Raw genomic sequence first — 22,055 nt, 5'->3', positions numbered from 1 at the left:
GTACAGAAAAGAGCTTTGTACACGAGGGAGTTGGAGAGAAGCCAGGGTACAAGTACTCAAATATCAGTGCGTGCTGAAAGAAGCTGTGTCTGTGAGCTTTTTCTTAACAGACAGAAAGAGAAAAGGCTTCTTACATTATTAATATGAGTGTGCACAGCAGTGATAAATCACTAAGCTGAAAAATGACAGGTTCTCAAAAACATAGAAAGAAGATTCAAGACTTGAAAGTGGTCGTGCAGAAGAGTTACAGAAAGTTTCTGGAAATCAAATATAAAGTGAACATTTGATGGATGAGTGCTAGACATTAAGCCTGAATTAATTTGGCACCATGACATTACTGGATATGCTCTGGAGGTTTGCTTCTGATAAGAGCACAATACTTACAGCAGGAAAGGAGTAAATCTTTTTAAACTACTTGAATGAGTAGGACAGAATAGATGGAAAATTTTAGTCTAGGTTGCTGAAGCTGCTGGAAAAATTTCTAGCAAGCCACACAAGCTGTTGACAGAGTTCCATAAAGACAGAGGAAAACCCTCATAACAATCTAATTTGAGGACAGAGGAAGAAAGTAGATTTGGGAGTTCAGGAGAAGGCATTTACACCTCCCAGCACAGCTCAGAGTATTAGACAGTTGGTAATTAAATAGTGGACAGTACTACATAATCAGTCCTCCAAACCACAGATGAAAATAAGAGTGAGATGCTCTGGAACTACCTAGAATCATGAGTACAGGTATTTACATGTTGCATTTCTTAGCAAAGAGCTGGCTTATAGGAGAAGAAGGGTTGTGGTGAAATCTTTGTCCCATTGAAATTCAAAGAGAAATTTCTGGGGTTTATTGTGTGACCCTGAAGAAGGTATATTAGCTAAGAATTTATAAACAACAAGTTTATACGATTATGTGCCTGTAGTGACTTTCAGGAAAATCAGCAGGATACATAACTTATCATAATGCACAAACTTGTAATATTGAAAGAGTTCACATGATTTTCATACTCACTGACAAGTACATTGCTGTGCTTTATTAGTTTTGTCCCAAAACAATGATTTTGGATTTTCTGGCCTACTAATGCCAATAAGCATCCTTACGTAACAAGTGGGGCAGATGTTCACAGAAGGCATTTCTTTACATCAAAACTTGACACTAATAACTGGTGAATTATGAAACTCTTTCACTTCAAGAGCAGAAGCCACAACCCCTGACAACAATAATCTGGACAATGGTTGTTTTCAATTTTTCTTACGGGCAAAGATTGCTCTTGTTCTCAGGTAAGATATTATTCTACCTAATTCAACCTGGCTGCCATCAAAAAGATTTAAAAAATTTTATAAAAACATGTTAATAACACCCTCAGTAAGTTCACAGACAACACCAAGCTGGGCATGAGTGTTGATCTGCTGGAGGGTAGGGGGGGCTCTGCAGAGGGATCTGGACAGGCTGGATCAATGGGCCAAGGCCAATGGTATGAGGTTCAACAAGGCCAAGTGTGTTGGGTCACAACAACCCCATGCAGTGCTGCAGGCTGGGGAACAGTGGCTGGAAAGCTGCCCTTGGACAAGGAGCTGGAGGTGCTCGTCAACTGTGACTAAACATGAGCCAGCGTGTGCCCAGATGGCCAACAAGGCCAACAGTATCCTGGCCTGCAGGCAAGCAGGACCAGGGCAGGGATTGTCCCCTTGTACTCAGCACTGCTGAGGCCACACCTCAAATCCTGTGTCCAGTTCTGGGCCCCTCACTACAAGAAAGTCATTGAGGGGCTGGAGCGAGTCCAGAGAAGGGGAGTAGAGCTGGTGAAGGGACTGGAGCACAGGTCTGATGAGGAGCAGCTGAGGGAGCTGGGGGTGTTTAGCCTGGAGAAAAGGAGGCTCATGGGAGACCTTATCACTCTCTACAACCCCCTGAAAGGAGGCTGTAGCCAGGCTGGGGTCAGTCTCTTCTCCCAGGTAACAAGGGACAGGACAAGAGCAAATTGCCTCAAGTTGCACCAGGGAAGATTCAGATTGGATATTATGAAAAATTTCATCACAGCAAGAGAGGGTAAGAATGAGAACAGGCTGCCCAGGGAATTGGTGCAGTCACCATCCGCGGAAGTGTTCAACAGCTGAACAGATGTGGCACTTCATGAGATGATTTTGTGGACATGGTGGTATAAGGTCAAAGATTGGACTTTATGATCTTGCAGGTCTTTTCCAACCCTAATGATTCTATGATTCTAGTAATTTCTTTTATACTGTTAGCTCCCAAGGTCTAACCAACTTGACCACAGCCACAAGAATGTATCAGGGTTGCTATTAAACCCATCAAATTTAGCCATACACTAAATGGTTATGAAACCAATTAACTGCTGGCCTGGATTCATTTGGTCGTACTCAAATAATTTCCTGTCAAACATCTGCAGAGGATCAAGTTATTATTCATGGTTTCGCCATAAAATTTTGCACTTATTTCTTTAATCCATTTATTTCAGACTGTTCCTTATTTCTTTGATCTGATTTCAATTTGAGGTGGAACGGTCTTTATACATTAAACTAGGAAACTTTTGGTACCATTACTGCCTGTGTATCAGTTCTGAATTCACTTCTACCCCTATACATTTCTACAACTACACATTTTTTGCTGATGCTGTTATTTTTGCCCAATGTTTTCACTTGGAATCTCACCCTACTCCCACTGAAGTCATTCATTTGGAACCTCCATCACTTTGAATAATCATCATATTGCGCAAAGCAAAGAAATATGCGATAGTTAGACTGGAGGAAAAAGGTCTGTTACTTTACAATAACATATAGCTGAGTTGGAAACAGGGCTAAACAAATTCAAGAATTTATAAAAACTAGCATAATATTTTCTTTTTTATGCTCAGGCTTGCTGATCAAGAAGTTTGTAAGTTTTGCCTTTGTTTCAAATGCATACCCCAGTTTTCAAGTAAAACCTGCCACAGTAAGTGTAAGGCAGTATCTTTTCACAAGTTCTGGATGGAGATGTATTTCGTTCTAATACAAACTGCCCTGATACAACTGACAAAGTTCAAGTGAGTAAAACTGGTGCAGGGAGGAGGAAGGTGACTAAGCTAAAGACTTCAAGAGTAAACATGAATCCTAAAAAGAGAGAGACTGCAGATCCAAGCTCCTCTCACCAATTGTATTTTTGCCCTTACTCCATGACAAAAGGATAAATTCTCTCCTGTAGTCTGGCAGACACTTTCCTCTGTCTGCATTTAATCAACTTTTTCCAAGTACAGGCCCAGTTTTCCCTCCTTCAACTTTTATCACTTGTCCTTCATTAAGAAAGCAATCACATTTTCCTTCTCTAGTTCTGTCATTTCTTCCAACTCAGCCTTTCTCTAGACACGATGCAGGAAAGATCACCTATCCACTACCCTGTCATGTGCTAGCAGGTACAACTTGTCTCTTTAGTGTTGCAAACACTAACATTCTTCCAATGAACCCACTGGAATTCCAGGGTGCTTTTGTTTGAGAAATGCTGTATGGAAACAAACTTGCATAGTGTTAATAAATACAACATGACACAACCATGTGTGGTAAGAATAAAAATCCACCGAAGAAAAATTCGCATGGGCTTCAAGAAGCTTTGGGTGAGGTCTTTGATACTTGCATCGCTGGAGACAGATTTAAATGGAAGGGGAAAATGGGATCCTTGAAACTGTCCAGCTTATTCACAGAGAGACTATTTAAGGTCATTCCAAGCTCTTCTTGTCTGTGCTTGTTCTGTATACCATAAATAACCACTGAAGGGAATAATCACTGTTGGGGTTACTTCATAAAGAAGATGCTATTCAAATTTTAGAATAACAGGAAATAGAGCTGTATATTAAGCTTGAAACAGATTTTCATCCATACTAGACAAACTTCTCATGGCAAGCAGTATCACATTTCACCAGAAGATTGGCTCCTTGCAATGGGACTGAATTAACTCCTTTTTTTCCCCCCTACCTCTAAGTGTTTCAAATGTTTTCATATATACAGCCTAACTAGGATAGACTTATCAAGTTATTATACAATATTATACAATGGCTAATTATACAATAGTATCAATTTGACGTTAGGTGGGAATTAATTCTGCCAGTCTGTCTCACAGCCAATATAGTATGAAGTTATTATGTACACACACACCCCCACACAATTCTTTCACTAGCTAACTCAAAGTACACCCAGTGGGGAAGTACAAGCAGTTTTTAATAATTTTAATATTATTTAAAATGACTTTTTAATAATTTTCATCTATTCATGGTGGTATTTAGAATTTATAAAAAAGCAAAGCAAAGCATAGAACTAAAAACAATACCTCTGTAGCAACTCTCCAATATTACTGAAAATACTGGTTTTCCCTTCTATTTAATTTAACACTGGGAACCAGACTTAAAGTACTGACTTAAAGAAAATCTCTAAAACAACCAAGTTAAATAAATAAGCTGATTATTTTCAGAATATCACATAAGTCACATGCGTTATGATCTGACCTTCTGGAGCTGGTTTACTCGCATTTGTTTTTTCTGGATCCTTCACCTTGGATTTACTTGTGTCTTTTCTTCTCTCTATATCTTTAACTGTAAAGTAAGGGGGGAAAAATCAATTAATCTAGAAACAATGCAGTTAGTAGCATATAATTTTCTTCTTCCTGATAAAGTAGTTGCACACAGCATCTGAAGATACGCTTAGGTAATGAGTGACTGTTTCTGGGTTTTCTCTCCCTCCCTTTGACTTTACTATTTTTATGGACCTTTCCCCATTCTATCATCATTAAAGTTCTCAAAACTCTCTTCACACAGGAGAGTCCAAATAGTGACATCAGCACCTAAGCCCATGCAGACAAGATCCCACACTGGAAATACAGTCCAGAAAATTGGCAAATCTAGCTGGGGAAAGTCCAGCACTGAAAAGTCCCACTCCAAGTCAGTCAACACAAAAGCACATCAGCCAGCTGTTACTATCCTCTTTACAGAATCAGCTTAGATCCCATGCCCTGTATTCAGGGCACCAAATACTGCCATGAGTTCAAGGCTGCTCCAGAGCTGAGACAGTTTCCTGTTCCACAAGTGGGTGGGATATCTCCCTTACTATGTCCCAGATCTCTCACAACAGCCAAGCAGAACCCAATTTGGTTAGCAATTCCTATATTACATTAGTAGCCAGTATTGCTCTACTAACAGTCTGAAAGGTTCTGACAAAATCATTGCTAAAGTCACATATTGGGAAGAAAAACCCCTTCCAGAATTTCCTTAGAATGGTAATTGGTATCCATACTCCAGCTGTCTGCAACAGCCAGGAAAAGCTTAAAACAATGAAACGGAGAATATCTTCCACAGAAAATAAAATTCTACCATAATTACACTTTTTATTTTATGTAAAATTGGATTATGACTGACATTCATCCAAGCAGGAACTGAGCCTCAGCCAGGACCAAAGTCTCTCTGTGCTACATCATTCAAAAAAACACTGTGAGGGCATGAAAGGAGGTTATCTGTCTCTTGACTATGCAAGAGAGACAGTACAAACATTCTGTTGTGCATTAGTGGAACCAAAGTCAAATGGATTTCACCAATTTACCCAACAGTATGTGGAATATCTGAATCAACCAGGAGTGCTCCAAGTTCCAATCCAAAATCAATCACAAGACTAAGTTCTAAGGAAGACAGTGAACCACTGCCAAACACCTGAATGTGATCTTCTCAGTATGACAACCTTTTGCAGAACCTACAGTGCTCACACTCCAGGTACAGAGGTGAGAATTAAAACCCTGAAGTTTTGACTCCTCTTCTTATTAATACAGCATGTGTGACTGTGTATCACTTCTGCCTTTAGCAAACAATTGTGAAACTGATTCAGGAGCAAATTCAAGTCCACAAGCTTGCTGGGGATTCAGTTTTTACCAAGGCAGATCTTGGTTATTAGCTGGGTTATAGATAATGCCACAATGACACCAGGTCTTAATTGGAAGTCTGGGTTTAATCCTTAAGTGAACAAGACTCTGACTAAGTCAAACGAGAGGTAAAATACCAGAATAATATCAGCCAAAAAGGATGCTGTTGCTTATCCTTCTAGGAGCATTCCTTTGAGAAAAGGCCAAGAGCAAGGTCAAGAGCTGGCCTCCTCTAATGCTAGTGCTATTGAGAGGCTAGTCTCCAGAAAAATGGTACAAAAGTCTGAAAATGTTCAAAGGAGACAAGTTGGTCACATCCTGACAGATTTCTGGATTTGGGAACTATCAAAATTCTAACCACAAAGAAAGAAAAACCAAGACACCAGTTTTACTCAAATATTTACACAGACAAATATTTTATCTAACACGTGTTTTTACATCTGCATTTTCAAAGGAAAAGAATCCCCATTGATCTTAGTTCATTAAACACTAGTACTAGAATAAGAATGTATAGCTGGCTATATAAAGAGAAATACTCTTTTGACAATAAAATTTTATTGTAAGCTTGAGAATTCTTAGTACATCAGTTACAACTCAACAGCATTAAAACCATACTTCCAATGCACTAAACCAGATGATATTCTCAAAACTCTTTATATATTTGACCTTTTTTCATCTCAAGAATTAGTGGCCACATGTCAGAGAACAGGAAAAAAAACTTAGGAGAGCAAAAAAAGGATTTGTATATATACTATATCTGGTTTTACTCATGCAAGGCATCATGTTTTTAAATGAAACTCCAGCCTTAAGTACATGTTTTCACGTGCAGCAAAGAGAATATACTAAATAGAACACAATCCCCATATTTTTAAATCAAGTTGCCAGCTCTACTTTTCCTAAAGGCCATTTAAAATACAGCTACACCTACTATTATAGAATTTACTGTAGCCTTCTGTGGGCTTCTCTTTAGTGCTAAAGTAATCTGTGGTTTTGTGGGTTTCCTACCCAGGACAGAACTTAAGGCAGTAAATACACAGTTGTGGTGATGAAAAGCTAAAAGGACTTTGATACACACCACATCAAGTATTCAGAATATTTTGTTTTGTGCTGGTTTTAAGAGAAAGGTGATTTAGCAATGACAGTGAGAAAAGTTCAGTGTCAGGGAATTCAGTTTGCTTTCAGCTGTACTCCTACACTGCCACATTATTGTATTTATCAACCAAATCTCCACTAATCATATTTAACATGTTTAGCATTAAGATCAAGATAAATCAGATAAGACATATATATATATATATCACTATGATATAGATGTTAAGACCATATCTTGATCATATAAAAAATTAAATTTGTAAATATATTTGACCGCTGAAGACCAATAAGAAATCAACCTTTCTAGCAACTAGTTGCCAGTTGGCACAGCTGTAATATTGTTCTAATAAAAAGGAAATATTTCAAGTATCAGAATATAGAAATTTCTTTCCACTCTCTGAAGATTCTTTCCATGAAATAACCAGCTAATTTCCTAATGAAATGAGGAAGAAAGGGATGCCAATCCAATGGAAACAAAGACAGCCCAATGCAAGAATGTACTACGCAATCAATTCAAGCCTCCACCTGTACTTATACCAGTTAAAATACATGGCTTTGATTTTCCTTCCACCACAGAAAAAACTGTTTTTCCATCATCCCCCTTTGTGTAAGACATGTTATTGTTTCAAAAGTTACATTAAATATCTGATAAAATGTGTGTGTCAGCCATAAAGAGACACGTACTTCTGAACTGGCCTTGTGCTGGCTTACTCTCCTTGTCTTCACTGAATGCAATGATCTGAAGGGCATAATTTTGATCTGGAATGAGACCTTGAATAATTGCTTTGGTTGCAGTATTTTGAAGAATTAATTGATTCGTTTTTCCACCTACAGGAGAAAAGACAAAAAAAAAATCCAACAAATACATAACTTTGTTTGCTTTTCTTATAGCACAGTAAACGTAAATAAATTAAACATAAAATTAAAGTAAACTACTTAAAAATACCATAACCTCTACCATGACCTAAGTATTCCCACTTTTTCCACTTTTGGAAATACCCATACAGCCAGACCAGAGACCATCCCAGAAAAGCAACAAGCTGGGCAGACTAACCAGTTTTCTTAAACAGAAACACTCTTAAGATCAGAATTTGTATCTGGGCCTCATGAAACAGCCATGGTGTCCAGCAAAATCATTAAGTAAGAAAAAAAGACATATTTTACAAAAATCTGTCAAGTTTGGTAACATCAAACCAACAGGCTTTTGCTCTCTGACTGGCTGCCAGTTTCGATCCTGCCATACCCACATCACCTCTGAACACTCTCTTTGCCAACTTTCTTTGGGCAAGGAAATTCTCATGTATAAATACAAATATTGAACATTTCTATGACTATTTATATATAAAGACTGCATACAAATATGTACAAAGACGTATTTTAGCTGTATGTTAAAACTGTTTCTGTAGTTAAATTTAATTTTAAATGTATAGAAGTAGGACCTCTATAGCTCTACACAGCCACTTTGTGGTCTACTTTTTCAAGTTTTCATTCAAAAAATTTTTAAAGATTGCTTTTTTTTTTTTAGTTCTTTTTGATCTTTTCTGGAGAGCTCACTAAGGGATAAGGGACAGGGAGATCCACCTTAACAGCTTGACTGAATTAGGATTCCAATGCTTTCCCTTGAACACTTCCTAGACTTCCTTACACCCTACTGGAAAAAAGGTAAAGACAGATGATCAGTGACAATTCCCAAAGACTACACATGAAGCATAACCAGCATTGACCCACTTCTGCCACCTTAAGCATTCGATTCCCATTTTCTGTGCCTGACAACCCTCTAGTGAAATCAATCTCTCTTCTGTTGACCAGCCAATACTTCATTATCCAAAGCATGCTCACAGTTTCTTCATCTTGGAGGATGACACTACACTCTGAAAATCTTTTAAGCCTTAGAAACACAGTTCTTTCACCTTAAAAGAGAATACACAGATTTTACCTGAACTTGGAGTGACAAGAAGTTTATATCCAGTGAATTGCCCCTTGGGGGCTTTCCAAGAGATCTGTACACTGTCAGGACTCACTACATTATATCTTAGTCTTGTTGGTGGGGACACTGCAAGTTTGGAAAGAAAACAACATTTCAAATTCAAATAAAAGTAACCCATTTTAAACAAACAAAAATAAACACATATAGGAAGACAACACAAAATTTTAATGGTAAAGGATGCGAGTTATTTAAAATGTCACATACATGAGTTTATTAGTTTGTAAAAGGACATCCCCAGGTGCACTACTTCCCTCAGACAGACCTTTTATTTATCTCTTTACAAAACAAACTAAACAACCTAACAGCAGAGGACAGAAAGACAAACAATGTTAGATGTTAAGACACTAGTTTAGCAGGCAAAGCTGGTAATAAAAATGCTCTTTGTTAATATATGGGAATTTAAATTGCTCTCTTGCTTACACTGAAAATATGCATGATCTACACTCCTCTATCTCTCATCACTGTGGGCATTTCCCCATATTTAATGTCACCCAGGGCCAAATTTTCAAATCCTTGTGAGGAGAGAATAACCAAGAGAAAAGACAGGCATGCACAAAGCAAAGGGAACATCAGCTGCCCAATTTGCAAATTTTGGCTTAGGCAGCACAAAGCCTGGCAGCTGCAAACACTGCTTCAGTCTCATCAAGACCAGCAGGCATGCACGGGCAAGTCAAGACTTAGACAGGGGAAATCTGGATGGTAAGTAAAATTTGGCTTCTATTTATATTGTGCCATCACCTAGGTTTCTGGGTTTTAACTGAAGCAGCAGGTGAAATAAATAAAAGCATGAAATGACTGAGAAAGAGATGATAATCAGGGAAGCAACTCACACAAAAACAAATGGAAAAACTGCCCCATGTTGTTACCATAATATTAGCAACTTTGTATCTCTGCACATAAACTAGTTTTTCACAGTTTTGCATCCGACTGCTCAGTCAAACTCCACTGATGCTGGACCATACTCTATAAAACCTGCTCTGCTTCAGGGAGGCACATCCCTTCTTCACTGAAGAACTGCAGCAGAGCAGCTGGCAGTGCAGTCTGGGCTATCCAAGGCTGTTGACAAGGGGAAATCTTCATATATTTGAATATAATTTGGCTCACAGAGAAAAAAGTGATCTACAGGGAAAGGCAGCTGGGGAAGCTACCCAGAGGTTGAATAACAGAAGGGCTAGAAAACTTTAAACACCTCCAGCCTTACTCCTCCTCTTCCCATTGCCTCCACAGCCCCCTGAACAGTCTCCTTCATTTTCCAAACCCTTGGTGCCTCTGCCACTACATCCTTAAGGTTTCTTTTAGTAAGTCTAAGAAATCAGGGAAATTATTGGAAGCAGGTAAGTGGCAATTTCTTTTCCCCAGGGCTAAGATTGCTCTTAATTGACTATGCTCACACCCACAGTTTGTTGGTCCTTTAGGTATAATAAACCAACAGTCTCATGATATTTCTGAGATTTAAGGATTACAGCTCATGGAGCATCTGAGTCAATAGGCAGAATGTGCTGGCCAACAATCTCTGGCCTCTCCATTTGACCTGCTACAGCCAATGCAGCTCTGGCACCAGCAGCAGCCAAAGACCTGTACTGAACCGATTACTTTTTCCTACATGCTACTTTTTCCAGCAGCTTGGGGGAAGAAAGAAGGAACGAGGCAGGCTGTAGTTTTTTTGAGATTTGGGGGTGCATGTTTTTTCATGTCATCTACTATTAAATACATTTTGGATCTTAGAAGTAATAATCTGGAGGTTTAATACAAGAGATGTATTCCCTTCCATCCAGCCTCTCATTCGGCAAGCGCCAAGTTTTGTCAGACCAAGAGCAGGCTCTGCAGTTCTCTTCCTTGAGGGACTTAACACCAGAACATAGAAGAGAGAGTACATATCAAGAACAGCTTGGCAACACCTCTGCATTCTCAAAGACTTCAGAGAACAAGCTCAAGAGGACAGGCAAGGGGACAGAAGGAGCAGGCAGCACATGAACTCCACACATTCAAAGCTGTTCTGATTTGCAGCACTGGGCTTACACCCAACCCGTGCATTTCCTCAGTTGCTGGGCACAATCTTGTCAGACCTGATCTTCAGTCTGCCTGTCACCTCCATGGAGTTTAGAAAGAAAGAGGCTGTCAGCAAGAGCGTATGCAGGAATCACTGCAAATACAACACTGGTTCTTTGAAAATTTGGCCCTCCTACTGCAAAATGTTTTGCTAGGCAGGTTTCTGCAAGAACATTCAGCATGCTATAATTGTAAAAACATGATAGAGACTATGGCAAAAAGTTTTTAAAGCCAAGCAGACTGTAATTATGGATTAAAGCTTTTAATTCATTCTCAAGATTCATTGTGTCTTTTGAGCTATACATAAATCACAATAAATTGGGGCTGAATGAACAAGAGTGACAAATCATACCTAGAAGTTTGCAAAAATACAATTTATTTTATTATTTTACCTCAGGAATAGAAAATAAACTTTTAAATAATGACTGTATGCAAGTGCGAAAATGCTGCAGATTTTACTGGGATTAAGTGGTAAATTTGTATGGGGATTAAGAAGCAGAGCAGAGAGCAACAAAGAAACACCAAGGACTGACAAAAAACCACCCCAATCATGTCTTAGAATTTCAGAGTTCATTTTCTCTGCCATCTTCTTCCTTCCCCATCATTTCTTTCCATCCTACTTTCAACTTGACAGTTTATGAAAGCACCTTCTAACAAAGAAGCATAGTTCTGGCCTAATTGCTATTAGCCATCACCAAAACAGGTAAATATTTGATCCCTTAAACAATCACAGATCTTACAAGCAAAGAAGGACACAATCACCAGAAGTTTTTTTGTATACTACAGAGTTACAATGTGAAAGACTAGAAAAGTTGTGCCAGAATAGTCTTTACATAACTGGTTCATTTTCACTGGGTACTTTTTGTATCAAAGGCAGCAGTGCAGCGGAAAGGACGTTCCCACACAGCAATAAACCATAAGAAAGAAAATAATTATTCACTAGACAGATAATTGACTGTGTCTTAGTTGTGCAAAGACTAATGTTCTGGCATAGAAAAGTACATATAGCTAAGGAAGTTAAAAATCTAACACTCAAACAGACAACAAAATATTGATGGGAATTACTATGCATTCACCAACCTGAAGAGGATATCTTTATTTCTTTGGACCTTTATTGTCTGTGGAAAAAAATCTCACTTCTTGCAGAAAGGGAAAAAAATTAATCCAAGCTGAGTCAGTTAACTGATAAAAATCAGTAGCTAGATCTCATTAAGTGGTTTTACAGGAATGCAAAGAGAATGGCTGTCAGCAACATTAGAGCAGTCACCCAAAAGAAAACTGACAAGTTCAAGGCTTTGGTTTGTGCCACCAGGTAAATAAGCACTCCAAACACATAACTCCTATGAACAACTAGGGAAAGAATGCTTTCAACTCTTACGGGAAAGGAAAAATACAATAAATTGCTTATGGACAATTCTCCAAGACATCCAATAGTCCGAGTTTGGATACTAACTAAATATTGTGGCTTCCAATTTACTGTTGTCGTAAGAATTGAACAACTTAAAAATTGCAATTACTTTGCAATTACAGTAGTAATACATGAAAATCATTGCTACATAAAGAAAAGTTTCTGTCTTTAAATACAGAAAAAGTCTCAAGGCAAGTTACTTCATGAATAAATCAAAAATTCCCAAGTGTTTTTCTTGCCCATCTCTATTTTCATGTACTATATAAGAACATAAGTAGACAAAAGATGTTATTTATACATTATATTGAATGGGGAAGAAACAGCAGTGCTGAAAAAATAATCGTTGTTGAGTAAAAACCAAACAGCACTATGTGGTTTATAAGGCAATAGGGCAAAAAATGAGACTGAATCACACAGCTTCTCTGAAAGGATAATTTGTAGCTTCAGGCACGTTGGCTTCAGTCTCACAACCATATTCTCCTTTCCAAGAAGTCACATTACACACATTTACCTGAGCATCTTTGCCAAAGGAAGGAAACACAAGCTGGAACTAATACCAGCTCTTCCTACACCTTGGCAGAGTGTAGTTCCTTAAAACAGACAAACAAACTGTATTAAATTGTTAATTGCTAGACAACTGCATGAAGAGCTTACTGCAAGAGGTGGCAACCTTGAGAAAAGAACGAATTGGAGAAACATCTTATTACTTTAAGTACACCAAGAGATTTTTTTTCCTGTGAGCATGGAATAGAGACTTCATATCACCTCATTCAATAGAATAACAGTCATGTTGGGCCACGGAAACAGTCCACTTAGCTTAGTATCACACTGCTGACAGCATTTCATAGCTGATGCTTGTTGGAAGAACCTAATAACAAGGGAAGTATTGTTCTTTATCCATCAAGAATAAATTCACCAACTCTAACTTCTGCTGGTGTGATTACTGTGGAAAAGAAACTCTCTCTAACCTTCATTTCATTGTATTGATATTAAAGGGAGAAAACTCCAACTATAACTGATTGAATCAAAGTTTAAAAAAAAGCAGAGAAGAACACAGTTTTCCAACATCCAGGAATTTTGCAAAACTTTCTGGAGATGGATCGCAATCCCCAGTCCTGTTTTGCAGATCTTAACCATATGTATTAGGACTGAAATACAGAGAAAGGACTAACCATATGCTTTGCTTTATTGGCTCATTAAGTCACAAACATTCTGGACTTCATTTCTGACCAGAATTGATGCACTGAACATTGGGAACATACATTTTTTGATTCACCTCACATCGCCAACATCATATATTGCAGCTTACACGTGTCCCTAAGTTCTGGGAGAGGCTTGTAAAATGCTCACAGATTTCCAAACATCCAAGATGGTATGCTTCCCCAGCACTCAAGTGCCACGCAGACTGGACAACACTGCTACTTGCATTATCAGGATTTTAAAAGCCTCACGTTGCCAATAGTCTCTGAATATGTTCATGAATAATGCATTATACAAAACACTTTAGAAGACCCCAGGATCCAATTCTGCTCCTGGTTATGCCCATGCAGTCTCATATCAAAGGGATTACATAAATCTGAGGTTGAGAGAAATGCCTTTCTTTAGAAATCATAAAAACTCATTGGTATTCATCCTCCCTCCTTCCCCAAGCAATAGGATAAATTTTCTCTAGCAGTCAAGCCACTGTCAGTACAATCCAACAAGTATGTAAGCCTAACAATCCCAGCAGTATCCTTTAACACTCACAAAGGAGATTTTCATTTTAAAAGCTGCAGAAGTAGTCTGTGACATTTAACAGATCTGTGCAATATGGAATGATATAAGCACTACAACAGCTACTGTTCCAAAAGAGAAAAAAATACATACTCCATACAAGCTTAATACCATATCTGAGCCTTCAAACTTACTTGATTACACAGAGGACAGTAAGAGCAATTTCTGATAAGTGCTTTCATGTAAATAGGAGTAAAAAAAATGTTGCATATAACTCATTTTGAGACACACGAATTTGCACAAATATTTATGCTATTTGAGATATTGGGTTCAAAGAGCACACATGAAGATACAATTCTACTCCCACCTGCTCCCCAAGATCAGCAGCAAAATTCCTGCTTCATTTCAGTAGTAATGGATTCACATCCTACTAAGATGTGAACACTTGCACTTGGAATAAAAAGTCTATTTCTGCACATCAGAGTGAAAAGCTCCATCTTATTTATGATTTACCTTGGCCCTGGACATCACTGATGAAAAAAGCTGTGACAGCTAGAAAAGCCAAGAGAAAACAGCTCTGTATCTCATATCGACAAAGCATCTTCTTCCCCTCGATACACACAGTATCAGCAGGTCTGAAAACACATGGAACAAAAAGAATTACTAAACAGGCAAAGAGAAGGCATCCACTTTAATGAAAATTGTGGGGAAAATCTGGATTCGATCAAAACAAATAAAAAAACCTTAAGCAAATAAAGCAAACAAACAAAAAGGAATTCACCACAGACATCAGTGGAAACAAAATTTCCTGGCAGCAGTTTTATGTCCAAAGCACATTTTACCTGAAAGGGACAAAGAACCCCACTTGGGCTACTCAGCAGTTTTGAAAACTTCGCCCATCTAAAAAGAAATTCTATATTCTTTACTAATCATACACAAGCATTGGAAATAGAGTAAGCTGTAGATAACAAAGTACAACATTTATCTCTATACAACCCAGTTTTGTAAGAACCTTACCAAGATACCTGTGGCAAAGAACTCTGAAACTTATTAAAAAAGGTAGAACTTAGTTCTGAAGGAACTCAAGTCCTCTTCTCATTGTCCTCTACAGCCTACTCTCTTTTTCCTTTTTCTACCTTATTCAGCTTATCCTGTGTTCTCTGTTGGACTATCTGCACTTACAGTAGGTAATATCATGGTCAAAACCATTTACACTAACTTAACCAGTTAGGAAAAAACAACCCTTAAGAATGCAGCAGTACATGAATACTAGAAGTCCTCCTAGGTGAATTAGCTGGTTTACAATTCTGGTGCCAAAGAGCAAGTTCCAGAATGGGTAATTTATCTGTCCATAGAAGTTGGCTTAAAAACAGTACCAATTTCATCATCTGAACATGTATTTTAACACTTTCCAGTAGACTTCAAGTTATACAGCAGTATCTCTCAAGATACATCAACATGTGCCTAGCACCATACTTAGAAACATTTGTCTTTCACTCAACTTCACTCAACTGCACTAGTTTTAGCCAATTTTCTGGGCCAAGAAGAAGATTTTTTTGCTGTCCACTCCTGTTAAAATTCTACAGGAGAAACAAATTAAGATAATTAATAGTAGAGTTCTTGCTGTCAGCAAAGAGCATCTGAAGGTTTACTTAAGTTTTGGTTTATGTATTTCCATTTTTCAGGTTTCTCCCATTTACCTCCTGTGTCCTTTTCTCTAATATTCCTGACGTACCATCACTGCTCTAGCTTTCCATGTTTTCCTTGTCTTGAAGGCACAAAGCAACTGGTTCATCCACTATCTAATATAAAACGCAGACTGAAGTACCTCAATCGTTATTAAACAGAAGAAGATAAGACCTACATCCCCTTCTCTCTTTGAGTATTTGCAACCTACTATAGTTATCTGAGGACTTGGTAGGTCTACTGTCACAAATCCCAGTCATGGATGCTTGATACAACTCCTAGAAAGATATGTGGGGATTACACATTGTAAATTCCATCTCCACAGGAGGTTATCAAAGTTTCAACCAAATTATCAACAAATTTCACATTACTTAAACATATATTTGGAATCCATCTCTTACAGTATAAATCACTCAAGACAGAGGCAAATACCTAGATCCCAAAACAAATATGTGCACCAGGAACTTATATATTGCTACGCAGAGTTCTTAGACCCATCCTCCAGACAGAATTCAGAAACCAGTGGAAAGTTCCCAGGTTTCCTACTACATGAACCAAAGGACACCCAAGGACCACAATCACCAGCTGCCTAGTGACAGGCAATAGGAGGAACCAAGAGTATCTCAAAACAGGCTGAAATCCACCTCAACATTTATCTCATGTTAGGTACTGATGCTTCTCCCCTCACTCAGGAATACAACCTGGATCAAGTAAACACAGACTCTTCAAACGACAGCAAACAACTCATTCTTCCAGGCAGTTACCACTGATAATGCGTGATTTCCATCCATAATAACCCAGACATTAAAATATTCACTCACAGTGGTGGCTCAATTCCCCATCTGCTACATTTGATATAAACCCTCCTCCAAAGAAAGAGCTATAAATACTAATGGACCGGTAATCCTGTGATAGAAACATTCTCTACTGCTGCTTTTAGAGAAAAGCCAGAAAAATAAGATTTATTGGAATAGACACAACTGGTGCTGGATCAACTACACGCAAGTTCACCTCTGCAATGATCTGCACGTCAGGGTTCACTTAACCAGGAAAGGAAACCCCCCCTCTGCAGCCACCTTGTGGCTGACATCGTCTGGGACTAAAAACAAATATCCTATTCCTTTTTATATATTTAACCTTTTAGTAAGTATGTGGTAAATGAGTTATCTGCCAGACTAGCGCTGGGAGCAGACACCAAGCCCTCGCAAGTCAAGAAGCCTGCCATGGGGTGAGCCCGGCTCCGCACAGCATCTCTCCCAGCTGGGCTCCAGTACTTCTGGCACAGGCCTGGAAACAGGGCACCCTCTTCCGAGGGAAGGACGCGCCCTCGAGAGCTCCCAGGGGGACAAATGCGGCACGCACCCTCCGCACTGCCCCGGCTCCGCGCGTCCAGCCCAGGGGAGGAGGCTGAGCCGCCTCCGCGCAGCCCTGGCTCTCCGCCTGGGGACGGGCAGGTCAGTCGGGGTTTTTCCCCTATCTCGGTGTCTCGCTGCGGAGCGGCGTGGCCCCGCTGCCCGGGAACACGCTCACGTTCCTTGGGTCGACGTCCCGCTGGGCAAAGCCGGAGTGCGACCTGCCCCGGCCCCGGAGACGGGAAGGAGGCGGAGGAGATCGGGGCCGCGCTCTCCCGCTCGCCTCTCCACAGCCCCGCAGCGCGGCCCCAGCCTGGCCCGGGGGGCCGCGGCTCACAGGCTCTGCTCCTGACCCCCGACTCCTCTTCGGGGGCCCCCCACCACCAGCACCCACCCGTGTGAAACCGAGTGCCCCCTGCCCCAGGTCAAGGGAGGGAGAGCGGGGAGCTCGCTGTCTCCGCGGAGCTGAGGCGGGGAACGGGCCCCGTAAGAGCCGGGGGCTGCCGGCACGGAGCGGGGACGCGCTCGCCGGCCCGGGCAGCCCCACGAAGAAGGCACCGTGCGGAGCCGGGGCGGAGCGACTGCCCTGACACAGCGCGGCACCGAGCGAGGGAGGGAGGGAGGAGGCATCCGCGGCGAAACGCGGGCAGCAGCCAGAGCCTCCACCCCACCAACAGTGAGACCGATTGGGTTTTAATTACTATCAGTTTTAAAAGTAAGGCCTTTGCAAGAGTTTCTAAAGGGGTTTCCCCGTCCTAGCCCGAGATCGCCACCTTCCACTCCTCCACCTCCTCCTCCATCGCCCCATTCTCCCTCTGGGGCCCCGCTCCTGCCGCCGCGGAGGTGACCGGGCAGGTGGGTGGGAAGCGCTCCGCTGCTACCCCGACCCCTGCCCGCCCCGCCCCAGCCCTCCAGGGAGACGAAACAGAGCGCACACCGACCTGTGCGGACATCAGCCGGGGAGCGGCCGGCGGGGAGCGGCCGCTCGTTTTCACGCGGGGCTGCGGGTGCTAAGCCGGCTGCGGGAGAGCCGCTTCCCTCCCCACTGGCTGCTCCGCATCTGATAAGGCGAAAGGGTAGCGAAAGGAGGCGGGCAATTATAGAGCAGAAGGTGGAAGGGGGGGGGGGGGAGGGAAGATGCATAAACGATGCCTGAGATCCCACCCTCCGCCCCCGAGCCCGACCCCCGCGGCGGGGGCGCGGCCAGGTACGCGGGAGGCAGGGCCGGGGGGCGCGGGCAGCATTCCATGGGCAGGTGCTGGTCTTGCCAGTGTCCTCGGTCCTCTGGGTTTGCTACCTGTTAACTGATTTTCCTCTCTCCCAAGTTTCTCATTCACTTCGTTTATAAATGATTTAGAAGTTGTAGACTCCTCAGTACGGCTTGGAATGCAAGTATTCCCCACGCCAGCTATTGAGATGTGTGGATTAGTGACTCATTGGGGAAATATTTATACGTGTTCCAATACTTGTCTGGCTTAGTATAAACCTTGATTAAAAGTGTTGTAGTACATATGTACATTTTTTGCCATACGGATAGACACTGCAATGGTACATGGAATGGCAGAATCTATATTCTATATTTCCATAGAAATATGAGTTGCCCTGTGGTATATCCTACTGAATTTGCAATTAAGGCTACTATTCACAAAGTTTGTAATCCTGAGAATTTAAGAGGTGAATGAAAATATTCATTACAACATGCCTGGTCATCTGTGTAAAATTACAAATGAAATCACTGAAGGACTGAAGTTAAGAAACAGGCGTAGGTGATACAGAGATGTGCATACTTTCTTAATGTAAGTAGGAGCCCCTTCTAGGGAAGGAGAAGGCAGTGAGTCACAAGGAGATGACTAAGTGTAAAGTAGGACCTTCTGTTGCTGAGTAGGATCCCCAGTCCTGCGGATTCTTGTCCAAATTCATAGTTCATGGATATCTTTCCAGTTAAACTGCAGAAGTGTTTGAGCTTTAAAGAAACTCTTTAAGTCTAGTCGTTTTCTATAGCAAAGGTTCAAAAGCATTCTTAGGTATAAAAAGCATCTACCAGATTCTTAGATCCTGTCATCGGCAGTTTTTCTATTACACTGCCAGCTGTGTGCAATGGCCAACACGCATACCAGTCAGGAAGAATAGCTTTCAAGATAACAATTCCTCTGAAGCAAAAAGATGTTCAGCTCATTGATGTTAAATATGACACAGTTTGTACCTCTTTCAGTCCCTAATTTATGTATTTAGCTAAACAGTAATACCCAGAAGAACAGGAAACAGATCATAGAATCATAGAATATGCTGAGTTGGAAGGGGCCCATCAGGATCATCAAGTCCATCTCCTGGCCCTGTGCAGGACTCCTCAAGAATCACACCGAGTGCCCGAGAGTGTTGTCCAAATGCTTCTTGAACTCTTTCAGGCTTGGTGCTGTGATGACTTCCTTGGGGAGCCTCTTCCAGTTTTCAAACACCCTCTGGGTAAAAAACCTTTTCCTGATATCCAACCTAAACCTCTCGTGACTCAGCTCCAGGCCATTCCCTTGGGTCCTGTCTGGTCACAAGAGTGAAAACATCATTACTTGATCCACTACTTAGCTTCACAAGGAAGTTTTAACTGCAGTGAGGTATCCCCTCAGTCTCTTTTTCTCCAGACAGAAAAAACCAAGTGACCTCAACTGCTCCTCTTATGACTTCCCCTCCAGACCCTTCACCATCCTCATGGCTCTCCTTTATGACACTCTCTAATAGCTTAATATCTTTTTTATATTGTATCACCCAAAACTGTACCCAGAACTCGAGGTGAGGCCATCCCAGTGCAGAGCAGAGAGGGACAATCCCCTCTCTTGCCCAGCTGGCGATGCTGTGCCTGATGCCTCCCAGGTCAGGGTTGGCCCTCCTGGCTGCCAGGACACTGCTGACTCATGTTCAACTTTCCACTGACCAGGACCCCCAGGTCCCTTTCCACAGCTCTGCTCCAGCCCCTCATACCCCAGGCTATACATACAGCCAGGGCTGTCCCATCCCAGGTGGAGAATCCGGCACTTGCCCTTGTTAGACTTTACACAGTTGGTGACTTCCCAGTCCTCTGTTTTGTCTCTCTGCAGGGCCTCTCTGCCCTCAAGGGAGCCGACGGCTCCTCACGATTCAGTGTCTTCAGAAAACTTACTGAATATTCCCTCAAGTGCTGCATCCAGGTCATTAATGATGATGTTGAAGAGAACTGGGCCAAGGATGGAGCCCCATGGAACACCACGAGTGACAGGTCACCAGTCTGATGTCACCCTATAATTCTTTTTGCCTGACCTGTGACCCAGTTGCTCATGTAACTCAGTTATCCAGCTGTGTGCTGGACAATCCAGAAGGATTCTGTGAGAGACAGTATCAAAGCTTTGATGAAGTCCAAAAAGATTACATTTACTGGCTTCCCTTGATGCATCAGTCTATTTGCAGTGCCCCTGAAGACTTGGTAAATGTAGAGAGGTAAATCAACCCAATTCACGATTGCTTCCTGGCTCATGTATTTCAGGGTAGGACAAGGAACAGCCTGCCAAGGGGAGAGTCTGGCTCCCCCTCTTTCGCTATTTTTTTTTTTTACCCTCCTCCCAGATTTAAAATGTGGTATCTAAAGTCCATGAGCACCATCCTGTGGCTGCAGCTAGTTGGAGTATTGTGACTTAATAGAGAAAGGTCTTGAGGATTTCACTGATGGGTAAATAGATTCTGTAACTCTTTGTAGCCTTCAAATGTCTTGATACTTTAGTTTTTATTCACCTGTTTGCATCAGAATTTAAATTAATATTATAAGATTATGCAAAGTGTGTGCTTTCAAGTGTAACTCAGCTGATTTTAGTATTCTTTTATTTTCCTTATTTACAATGCTATTTTAACATTATCTGACCACTTTTAGTGCTAATGATACTTATTACCACTGAGTTTACTCAGCTTTCTCTGGAAGGCACCATAGATCTCCTTGCATTATTCCAAGGAAGAACTATTGTTGTTCACAATTTCAAGGTAAAAATTATAAGATTCCTTGAAAGAGTTTGTATAATGTGCACATCTGGAAATAGAGTAAGATCACAGTATGCTTAATTTACAAATGATTTACCAATGTTTCCTTCTTGTCTTCCATTAAAAACAAACAAACAAAAAGCCTTTGAGTTTTAAGAATTAATTTACTGATTGTGAATTGACCCCATAAATTTACTTTCCACTATTTTGAATTGGCCAAGCCTCAGTGATTTCAAAAGCACTACAACAATTTACAGTCACCACATTTTAAAAGTATTCACATCAGCACGATATGGATCATCTTTTGCTTGGCCAGTGTAGGTTCTGCAACATTTTTATAAATAGGATTACATGGCAATGATATTGGAAATACAGCTGGAAACAATTCCATTAATCCATCACAGCAGCAACAGAATTAGTGCAGCCTCACGACCTCAAAGTGAGCTGACTGAACATCTAATGGTATGATTGAACCAAGCCATGGATCACCAGCAGCAGTACTTGTGCAAACTGAACAGAAAACAAAATAATGGATGTTTTTGGTGGCTGTGGGGCAGAATTGCACTGTAATTTTCAATCCTTATCTTTTTTTTTTCATATTTTCTGCTTTTTAGGATATACTTAGAATATTTCTCTGGCTTTTGTCATATACTAATGAATGCCATAAATGCCATTTTTCACTAGATTTTGGAAATGAGAATATCAAGTTTGGGGTATATTTTCAAATGGCAAATAATCCAAAATTAATTAGGTCTTGTATTCTTTTATTAAAATGATGTTTTTAAAGCTGACTAGCATTTTTAACTCCTAAACTAAAATATCTTACAAAGAAATTAACAATTTTAAGTGCCCTTTCTCCTCCAGCATCCAAAAGCTCCAGTCCCATTCAAA

At 40.7% G+C, this 22,055-nt stretch overlaps 1 protein-coding gene across 7 annotated transcripts in view; it reads right to left on the bottom strand.

Moving 5' to 3' along the window:
* COL14A1 (collagen type XIV alpha 1 chain) overlaps positions 1-18,264 on the bottom strand; it is a 114,915-nt gene extending 96,651 nt beyond the window's left edge. For 6 of the 7 annotated variants that reach the window (XM_039549915.1, XM_039549918.1, XM_039549917.1 and 3 more), the window contains exons 1-5: positions 18,110-18,264; positions 14,644-14,765; positions 8,910-9,026; positions 7,658-7,801; positions 4,482-4,568 (exon numbers count right to left, since the gene is read on the bottom strand). In XM_039549915.1, coding sequence (XP_039405849.1) covers positions 4,482-4,568; positions 7,658-7,801; positions 8,910-9,026; positions 14,644-14,731 — 436 coding nt within the window. In that variant the 5' untranslated portion in view covers positions 14,732-14,765; positions 18,110-18,264. Of the gene's footprint in view, positions 1-4,481; positions 4,569-7,657; positions 7,802-8,909; positions 9,027-14,643; positions 14,766-17,562; positions 17,679-18,109 lie in introns of those variants that run through there. The other variant, XM_039549916.1, reaches the window with a different exon arrangement.
* Positions 18,265-22,055: the final 3,791 nt, after the last annotated feature.

This window comes from Corvus cornix, chromosome 2 (genome assembly GCF_000738735.6).
Source record: "Corvus cornix cornix isolate S_Up_H32 chromosome 2, ASM73873v5, whole genome shotgun sequence".
Classification (NCBI taxonomy): Eukaryota; Metazoa; Chordata; class Aves; order Passeriformes; family Corvidae; genus Corvus; species Corvus cornix.
Note: the sequence above shows the minus strand (reverse complement) of the source record. Positions and strands in the feature narration are given on the sequence as shown.